Genomic DNA, 10,798 nt, shown 5'->3' on the forward strand with positions numbered 1-10,798 from the left:
GGTACGGTCACGGTCCAAGGTGATATCGAACGTTTGAGGTTGCGGGTTCAAGCCCCGTCCCGGGCCAGTTCTTTTATTCCAGAATGTTCTAAATTTATTTATTTAATTATTATTTATTTAATTATTAATTTAATTAAGAGATGGCGCCTAACGCCTACCTCTAATTGTCAAATTACTTAGTTCCAATCATTTAAAATAGCCATATTATAGCCCGATAATTAGACGATCGTTTGGTGTTGTTATGAACCATAATATGACAGCTCATTTCTGCAGAATCGACTTGTAAGATCTAAGAAAACAAACCTCATGAACTCACATACATATGTGAATTCATTGAAGTAGAAATTATCAAATGTCATCTTTCAAACACACTACAGTGTTTGCAAGTAAGGAAAATATTACTATTATGATAACTACCTTTAAACTAAGTAATTATACAAACTATGTCCTGAAACTAAATTTCAATGTAATAAGTTTGTTATATTATACTTAAATTTTAATACTAAAGCACTTACACTTATTCAAGGGCAAATAGATAGCAGCAATAAAGAAAACCAGCATGTGCTAGATGAGCCACATTCAACTGAAAGAAATTCAGGCACATTATATCCACATGAAAGGAACATGCCTGCCTAGAAACAGCAACCAGAACAGAAAACACAAATTGATAGTGCTTGTAACAATATTATAGAGGCACCAGATTATAGTTGAAGGAGAGATTTGTCAACTAAGAAAGTAAAACATCATATGGAATAAGGTTTGGGTAGTGGGAAAGGAAGCAAAAAGATTAGGATGAACCCATCACCCATCAGTCTTATAACATGTTACAGGTCCAGAGTAGATAAGAGAAAATACAGTAGAAATTTAAAGTGGAGTGAGAAGAATAGATGATACAAACTATTCAAAGACCAGCAGGAGTACCAAATGCACCAAGACAAGCAAGAAAACCTCACCATGTACCAGACCAGAGGGTGGGACCTGGTTGATGGAAACCAAAATGCACTTAAAGTGCAAGTAGCCAAATTCTCACCAGGAGGGAGGGAGGAAGAAACAAGGCACAAATGAAAGAATAGTAAAGTAGAGAAGTCTTGACAAAACAATCATCCATATACCCACCATGGGACATGATGCAAAGGAGACAAGAGGAACACAAGTCACACACACATATGTATTCCCAGTCATCCAAAAAAAGCTCATTCACACTAAAGTTTTACTATCTGAATCAGAACAAAACAGTCAGGAGAGAGATGGATGGGTAGTATTTGGATCATATAAATTTTTTGATACTTTTTATAAAAAGATGAAAGTTGTCTTTTGTGGTTACTAATGTATGTAGTGGGATGAGTCATTGTGAGTTTGTCTCTATAGTAAGATATTGGTTTTCTATGCCATGGATAGAAAAGTCTAGTATATAGTGTGTTCTTTAGTATCTGGTTCAGTGTTTTCAGTTACAACATGAGTTGTTTTAAAATTTTAAATCTGGGTTTGGTGTTAAGTTAACCCTTTCCACCCATAACTCGAGATAACTCAGGGCTGCGCGTGACAGTGCGCAGTCCCTATCCTAGTTATCTCGGGCATGGACTTTAAAGAACCTCTAAAAAAAGCCTTGACTTATAACTTTTCCGAAAATGTATGGATCAGCATATATATATCGTTATCTATGATCTCTGCAAATTTCATGAATTATTTTTGCCACAAAAATATTTTTGACAATTTATTAATTAGGTAATTAATTGAGCTATTGTTTTTTATGGGAGTTTTTTCATCAAATTAATTAAATCATTCCAAACTTCTATTTGACCAATTTGACTTCAATAAAATTTTTTTAAATGCTATGGATGTTTTTTATCACATCATCAGGTTTTTTTGTTTTTTGTTCAGTACATTTTTTTTCCATACCTTTTTTTTGGTCCCCGTGTAATTTAATAGCATAAAAATCTACAATATTGTATTATATTTGAGCAGATGCAGTAAGTTAGCTCCCCTCCTGCTTTAAACCAATATTCCCCTGAAGCATACATGAGAACTACTCGGGAAAGCTGATACCAGCAGTTCTCAAGGTCAACCAGTTTGTAAACAATGTAAACTGCAAGTGTGAAATTTCACACCTTGTTAAATGAAAGAATAACAATCCTTACAGCTATATTTCTCAAATAAAAGCATTTATTTTAAACTAGTAGCCTGGGATGCCCCCTAGTGGGCATTCTTTACAAATTTCCATGAGGCACGGTTCCTTTGACTTTTTTATTCCTATCAATATGCTCTACAGCTCTGTTAAAGTCCGAATGGTAAGATTTACCCTCCGAATGAAGAGGTGGCAACCCCCCAAACCGTAGACCCCTGTTCTAACAATAAAGTCAAAGGAACCATACCCCGACTCGTGACCCTTCGAGAGATATAAGCCCCTGAAATAATAAATTCCTATTACAAATATACTGAATTATTTATATTGTTATATTGACCAAATAATAATTTATTGGCCAAATAAATAATAAAAATTTATATTGTTAATTTAAATAAGAATTAAAATTGTTAATTTGAATGTTTGAAATATGACACACAATAGTGTCATATATGCCTCTAGTGTCCATTATCAAACGGTTACGGGACAGATGGACACCCGTTGAATGGGTTATATATATATAGATTATTTTTATTTTTTTATATACATTTTTGTAAAAACACTTTTTGGAGAGGTTTTTATTTCGTGGGAATTATTTCCCGGCAATTTTTTTGGATGTCAGATTCGCGTTTAAGCGGAAATAATCTAAATATATAAAATTGCTTGTCCTGACTGACTGACTGACTGACTGAATGACTCACTCATTCATCATCGCCCAGAGCAAACCGCTGGACCTAGAGAGGTAAAATTTGGTACACAGTTAGGGTACGTCATGAAAACGCACACTAAGAAGGGATTTTTCGAAATTCCCAAGTGGGGGAAGAGGGAGAGCATTAAGGGTTAACCGGAAAAACGGCTTCTACTGTACTATTTTAGATGCGTTTTTGTGTTTTTATCTGCGTTTTAGTAGGGTACGTTATGGCAATGCACACTAAGAAGGGATTTTTAGAAATTTCCCCATGGGGGAGTGAGGGAGAGCACTAAGGCTTAACCGGAAGAACGGCTTCTACTGTACTATTTTAGATGCGATTTTTTGTTTTTATCTGCATTTAATCTTTATTTAGTACTTAGGTGTATTAAATTGATAACATTTCAGACATTGTTATAAATATTTTTATCTATTTCGATTTTAAAAATGTTCAAACCGTTTTAAATTCGAATTTGTTATTGCATATTGGTTCGATTATAGAACGATTGTAAATGTTCCAGAAAATTGATCAAATTGAAAATAGTTTGTTTGATTCTCGTCAATTCTCTTCAGTGGTAGGTGTTATATAGACCTAACGATTACTATGGTTATTGAAATATTGAATGTAAATGGGGTTTGCTTGCAAAACCTCCGCGGACAAAGTCGCGGGTAACAGCTAGTTATTTAATATATAAAATTAACCTATTTTTGGATTTCTTAGTTGCATTTGAAGTGAAACAAATGTAGCAAAGAAGTTAAAATTGATTTGGTGTTCTTTTTGAGAGATGTAATGCTGTCTGCTTCCATCATGACTAGGCAGTCATCCTATGTCAGGATGACTGCCTAGGATGATGCATCCTGAGGGAATCTTTAATCCTACGTCTGGATGATGCATCCTGACATAGGATTAAAGATTCACCCCTAGTTGGCTAATCCACACTGGTGTTAGAAGTTCAGAATATTTTCTGTAACATTACATATCAGGATGTGATGAATACAGTTCCTCAAAACTCCCAGAAGCCAATGAAAAAGAGTTTCGTTTGAAAGTGGGTTGGAGAATGGTGGCAGATGCAGGTGCCTCAGCACATCCTTGTGACAGCAGCAGTAGCTGTTCTCTTTTCTCTTTTTCCGTGTTCAGAGGGGTGATCCTGATGTACTCAGGATAATCGGGGCATGTCACCAATTTCCTCAACACACGGGGAGATAGCAAGTTTGACCAGGTGGTCACCTCAGCAGTGCTTGAGTATTGCCAAATGCAAGCTCATGAGCATGGCTCAAGATTTTGCATGGCATGACTTAAACATGAAATGTGTAACAGATTTTGATACATTCCAGCGGTTGATGATTGAATGGTTCAATCATGAACCCTATTTCATTCACATGTGCACACAGAGGTGAGATGAGAAGGTATAGGAATTTGCATTCCGTCTGCAAGCCCTTGCCATCACAACAATTATAAAACAGACAGACAAAAACAAGCAGGAGAGTGCAATTATTAAATGCTGTCAACAGTAGGAATTGGATGAAAAATTGCAAGTCTAATTCCTGCACAAGTTGACAAATAATGACAGATGACCCGCCAACCTTTGCAGAAGCGCAGAGAGTGACCATATGTGAGGCGACAATAGATCAGCTGGCAAGTAAAACATGGAGTTTAGTCACTAGCATCGGGGATGCAGTAGATGGTTGTGGCACACAGTCAGTGGAAACAAATATGTGAAGAAAATCGGTACTCGATGCAACAATTTCTCAATTGTCAAAACAATTAGTAATGATAAGGAGGAGGTTAGATCAACAGCCAGCACCAAGCCAACAGAGAAAACCCAAGAAACAGATAGGGCAATCAGTGGGGCAAGAACCTTGCGTTATTTCCTGAGCTCACAAAGTCACCCACCACATCAATTTTCTCTGCGATCACAGCCCACTAATCTGCAAGGACAACCCCATGCATTATACCTTGCTATAACCTATTCCTAGATCAAGATCCATTTCCCCAGTGGAGAAGGAACAGAGAAAGATTGACAAAATTTTATGCTCTGTAACCCAAATTGGTAGGAGTACGGATGTTACATGCCATTACGACCCAAATAGTATGGAGGGAATATCCCTCTGCCATGTTAAGGGAGGTAGGAAGTGAATCAAGATGCTCCAAAATGGCTAGTCCCCAATATGAATTTGTTAAACTGCTTTTGAAGCAATCAGTCAGGGTAGATACCTTTTTATCAAATGCACTTTTGGCCAATTGAGCCCGGGAACAACAGACATTTTGCATCTTTACCCTTTTATCCACTGTGTTGCAGTTAAGGTTGGACCAAAGGTAGTTGTGATACCAATCAGACACCAACCAGCATGAATTTTTATAATGCTAAAAATGCTGCCCCAAAAAAGTACTGCTCAGAGCAGACTGTCCATTCCGCACCCCCCCTAGCTACACCACCAATTAAGATGAACTAGCCACTGTAGTTAATCAATGAACTCTTTAAAAGTGAGTAAGTTCAGCCAAGCAAGTTTAAAAAATCTTAACAGATCATCGTCGGGTATGCATGGTTGAATATGAAATGCCAGCATTGGTAAGAAAAGATAGGATACAATAAATAAACAGGGATTAGATTACAATTGCAGCAGATGATTTGAAAGGCAAAGAAGACATTGCCAAGCACAGGGAAGTCCTCATCCCAGATGTTTATTCATGTGTGGATAACAGAGTGTAATTTGTGTCAATTGTAACAGTAATAGTTTATCCCCTTGCTTGTTTATTCTATGCCACCTTCCTTTCTTATTAATATTGGCATTACACTTCCAACTGTTTGTGCCTGAGGATGATTCATTAACCGGGTCAAAAATGTTAGCATTCTTTAAACTTCACCCACTATTTAAGTTAAATTATTCAATATAACTTTAACACTTATTACAATGTTGTAGAGTTTTCTTTTTCTAAGGAATTGGTGTAAATACAAGTAATATATGAGATAACAAATATTTGAATAAATTTTGCCAACAGATTTCATGATCATTTTTAGAATACAGAAAATATTTTGAACAAAATACTAGGTATTATTAAGATGTTTGAAGTTTAAAAAAATACTAAATTATTATTCAATATTTTACAAAGAAAAATAATTTTACCTTCTCCTTCAAAACTATCATTTAACACTTCTTGAACTGCTTCTTCAGATGCTTCGAGAGTGTGGTCTCTCCACGTTTCGCCATTATCGCTTCGCAGAATAGTTATTTCCCTTTCCTTTCCTCGTAATGAAGCGAAGTGAGGCACCTCAATTATCACAGGACTGAAATTGACAAGACATTTTTTGTTGGAATTCATTGTTTTTACATGTTCAATATATATATACATATATATATATATAGTTATTCAGATAAATTGTGAACTTTTTCTCTTACTAAAACATCAACTGGTATACATTTATATTTTAATCAAAAGGACCAAAAACAGATATGACTTTAGAATTTCTAAAGATTGGAAAATATTTTGGTTCAATTGTAAGTTGAAGAGTTTTCATAATATAACTATAGAAAAAAATGATTTGTTTGATATGTAAAAGACCATAAAGTTTTGAAACATTTATGCCAATAAATAATAAAGCAAAAATTAATATCTCAGGATTAAAAAAACAGTAAAAATACTGCCATTTTACAAAATTTCTTTGTAATTTAGTTTCTATTTCTCTTTACTAGAAATATTTTATTAACATCTTCTATTATTTTACAATTGAATAGAAACTCTTCTTCATTTAGAATGCTTAAATAAATCTATGTCTCTAATGGCCGTAACCACCAGTCCAATCTAACACTAAATAATGAAATCCTCAAACTGAAGTGAAGAGCTACATTAGAAGTTCTCCAATTTATTCAAGGCATTGTGACATACAGTATCTATGTAAATTGTTATGCATAAACTAAGCAAATTGTTTCAAATTTCAGTTAAATAGAGATTCCCAAACTTTTATACTTGATTCTTTTTTGAAAATTTACATTTAATCTATCAACCCCTTTCTATAGTGATACAAAATAATAAAGTAGAAAATTAATAATAATTCTTTTTTTATTAAGCATAAATTGAAGCTCAAAATTCTGTATATTACTATATTAAAATTTTAAAATATGCTCATTGACAAACAGCTATGCACCAGATAGAATTATTGTGGTGGGTCCCACTAATTCTATCTGGTATGTATATATTTTTTTTATTTTTATTTAATTTAGTAAATTGATAAATTTTATGACTTCATCCAATCTACCCTAACTAACTCTATCATTTTCTATTTCCTAACCCCTTCGACTGTAAAATATTTATCTTCTGGCGGGTTTTGGTCTAGAAGGAGTATCAACCAAGGGCATGGAGTAAAAAGGATGAATTTTGTCATTCTTGGCCAAGGGGCAGGAAGAAGGCATGTGGCAACAGCAGAGAAGGGGTCCAAGAAAGAAGACTCATGCAGTGGAACATATGAGATAGTGCTTGAAATTTGTGATATTAAGAAGTAAAGAAAAGGTCATAAGTGGAGTTTTTTTTTGTCTCGACAAAGGAGGTCCACGTGGTGAGGTTGAATTTCTCTATTAACTGTGGTCAACACCTTAAGTGCCCAACTTGCAGGACAAAAGAAAGGGGATCCTGTAACAACCTAATTTTCCTTCCTTCCTTCTCTAATTCTATTAGTATTAGTATTAATCTAAAATAATTCTAGTTTTAATTACTAATATAAGATGATGGAAATGGATTTTCCACATGCCGGCTTCAGGATTCACAATTGTCAGGAAAACAAATAGTACTGTTAAGAAAGGGCAATAGAAGGGAGAATATTGTAAATTAATGTTGATAGAAAATAAATTGATATTGTCATTGTATTCCTAAATGAAAATGGTTTAATGTATATTGTTTATAACACGTGGTTTTCATCAACCTGCATCACCACACTATCCAATTACTGCAAAATTAGCATATAGCTATGTAAATGATTACCATGCAATTGGACCACAAATTTAATGCCACCAGAGGGACTTAAAATTGCTACCTTAGTATCTTATGTAAAGACTCACTCTGTTCTCAGCAGTGAGCCTGTGTACCTGTTATTTAAAAGTCATTAAATCAGTGCTGTAGTCGTGCCAGGGCATATCAGGGTGGCACCCTGGTACTATTTTAAGCAAGATGAAAAGTCCTTGTACTTTGTGAACATCTAGATTGGATTTTAGACTATCAGTACCTCAGCCAAAAAATAACTGAAAAAAATTACTTCTTGCATAGTTTTTGTGCTGGTTAAAAATATATAGGTCATTTTTGGTGCATTTAAGCCATTTTGCAGATATTGTGTCACAAAGTTGTGCTTTGCCCATTGAAACTCCATAGACAGTGACAATTTAAACTTGGAGCACCAGTTAGCACCTTGGCACTTTTTAATTTATGACTATACCCCTGCTAGGATACCAGATCAATGGCCTGAACAACACAGTCAAACACATTACACACAGCTGACAAAGTTTGAGAAAAGTCAAAGGATGGCCATTTTGCAGGATTGGTATTGACAATAGTAGATATGTCAGGGTACACATACATGGCTGCAAGGCTCTGGGTGTCACAGATCACTAGGAGGGACAATTGTGAGACAAGTAAAAATAGCTACAACAACATCAGAGACAGACAAAATCTCTGTAATGAACCCTGTCTCTTCCTATACCATTTTCCTCCCCTAGTCACTTTCCAACTTGCTTGCATGTATGACATTATCACCCAGCAGCATTGGCTTTGTTTGCAGTGGTATCATAGCAGAGAAGCATGGACTGCTATGGACTGGCTTCTTATCATCTTTAGCAAAAACTCCCCAATAATGTTTAGGAATGGACAATAACAGGTGAATGCTTTAATCCTGCTTCTACTGTTCAATGTCACACTGTGGAACCATCTCGTATGACAGTTAGTCACTCCAAGTAATGGTATGAGGGTCATTGATAACACAGCAGTACCTTCCCCAAAGCAAGGAATCAGTCTTGTGTGGGAAAGGAACCTAACAGCCTGAGATGATTAAGGTTGAATGCTATAAGTTTCAATCTCAGCTTCAACTGCTTATGGAGTGTAATGCTCAGATCTAAGGTTCTAGAAGTGTTAGAAATTTTGAGTCTGTATTCCAGTCCTTATTAAATTTGTTGTTTGACAGCCCTGTCCATATCCACAGCCTTCTTTTGGGATTTCTGAATTTGCCTGAAACTGAAACCTATTTCCATTTAGACAAATGGAAAAAGAGCTGTGTAATAACATAATGGCAAGCAACTAATGTCAAAATAAAGGGGAGACTAGTACAGTCATAGTCCAATGGCTGATTTTCAATAGGTATCAGCATCACTGAGGAAAATATAGTAGGTTCCCTAAGTATATGGCTTGAAAAAGATGGTCAACATAGTTGCTATGAACAGTATTCTTATGAAGGTATTGTCTTTGGTGTGTACTCATTTAGACTTGTGTGGTGCATTTGTCTGGCATCATTCAATTAGGGTGTTACTGAAGCATAGAAGAGACTGCTTTGGTAGTCTGTCCAAAGCCCCAGTTGTAGGGACTTTATCATCATCTACAGCTTTTAATCTTTGTGTTTGTTAGTGAAATCTCTGATTAGCCACAGAGAACAATGAAATTTCCAAATTTAAGACCTAAATTGCTACAGAAACTGAAGGCTATGATCCTGAAAAATCTTACCCTCTTCACTAACTCTTTCATCCTACCTAATGATACAGAGCAAACAAATGAAGTTGCTCATGTCCCAGCCTGTGGTATGGTGAACTATGTAAAGTTTCTTCTAGCTAGTAAAGAGAATCAGTTTCCCAAGAAGAATCAGCTTTGCAAATCTGTTGCTATCCTGGAGGGCATAACCTACATGCTGAAGCCAGTAGAGTGAGGAGGCATACTGGTGGCTAGAGGGATAATGCCTATAGTGGATTACAAGATCCTGCTAACTGATATCTATTGTGCAGGGCTGTGGAGTTGGAGTCGGAGTCGTGGAGTTTTGGTGTTTCAGCCGGAGTCGGAGTCATCAAAACATCCGCCGACTCCAACTCCTTTTTACTTACCAACTTGTTATGTATATAAAACGGAAAAGTATTGGAATCGTGTCAAATTTGACACTCCAAGTTATTTTTTTTCTTTTTTTTGCAAATCTATACGTTTGGAGACCTCCCAAACCCCTCAAAAAAGTCAATAAAGGGAAAAAATTTGCATGTGCATGTGTGTTGGTGTCTAATTTGTTTAATTTCTTTATTTTCTGTTCTGAGATATTAAACAATATCTCAGAATGGGTAAAGTTTAAGAAACGAAATGTGGCACTGTAACTTGCGTATATAGGGGCATTAATACTATTAAATTTTGGTTCTTAATTAAAGGTTGACAGGGTAAAAACATAAAAGTGGTCATGTGTCATATCTCAATGAATATTTTACGCGTTATTAGCATTCGAAATTTAAAAAAATAACAAAACTCGTCTTTACTCTCAAAGTAAGCTTTTTTGCCATTTTATAATAGTACAGTAAAACCCGTTAAGACGTTCTTGCCTAAGATGTTAGAATGTATATGGGGACACGAGTTAGTTCAACCACTTTGACGCTAAATAACTAACTCCTGTGTTAAACCATCCGACTCCGATTCTGACCACTCTGATCACAGAAATTATTAGACTTCAAACAGAGTGAACGAAATCATGCCCCCCACACACAGTCTAACATCCACACATATAGAAAAAAACCTTGAATCTTTTGCGTATCTCGAAATTTCAAGGTGTCCTGAGTCCAAAAATGTAAAAATTTGGGAGGGGTCATTTTTTGACTGAGCGCTACACTTTTCTTCTGTTATATATAACAGCCGGAAAAGTAAAAATTATTGAATACATATTTATATATTACTTAGAGAAGTCTTTTAGCTTTGGAATAAAAAGTTTCTACGCTCTATCTTTATTACAACTCTATTTATTGAATATTTTATTCTGAGGTCACGTGAT

General features: G+C 35.4%; 1 protein-coding gene across 3 annotated transcripts in view; it reads right to left on the reverse strand.

The window, feature by feature from the left end:
• The window catches only part of LOC111631113 (ankyrin-3-like), a 279,012-nt gene that overhangs the window by 141,538 nt on the left and 126,676 nt on the right, over positions 1 to 10,798 (reverse strand). For all 3 annotated transcript variants that reach the window (XM_023375329.1, XM_023375323.1, XM_023375315.1), the window contains one exon: positions 5,937 to 6,097. In XM_023375329.1, coding sequence (XP_023231097.1) covers positions 5,937 to 6,097 — 161 coding nt within the window. The remainder of the gene's footprint in view (positions 1 to 5,936; positions 6,098 to 10,798) is intronic.

This window comes from Centruroides sculpturatus, unplaced genomic scaffold (assembly GCF_000671375.1).
Source record: "Centruroides sculpturatus isolate CEXI.00-Female unplaced genomic scaffold, Cexi_2.0 scaffold20, whole genome shotgun sequence".
NCBI lineage: Eukaryota > Metazoa > Arthropoda > Arachnida > Scorpiones > Buthidae > Centruroides > Centruroides sculpturatus.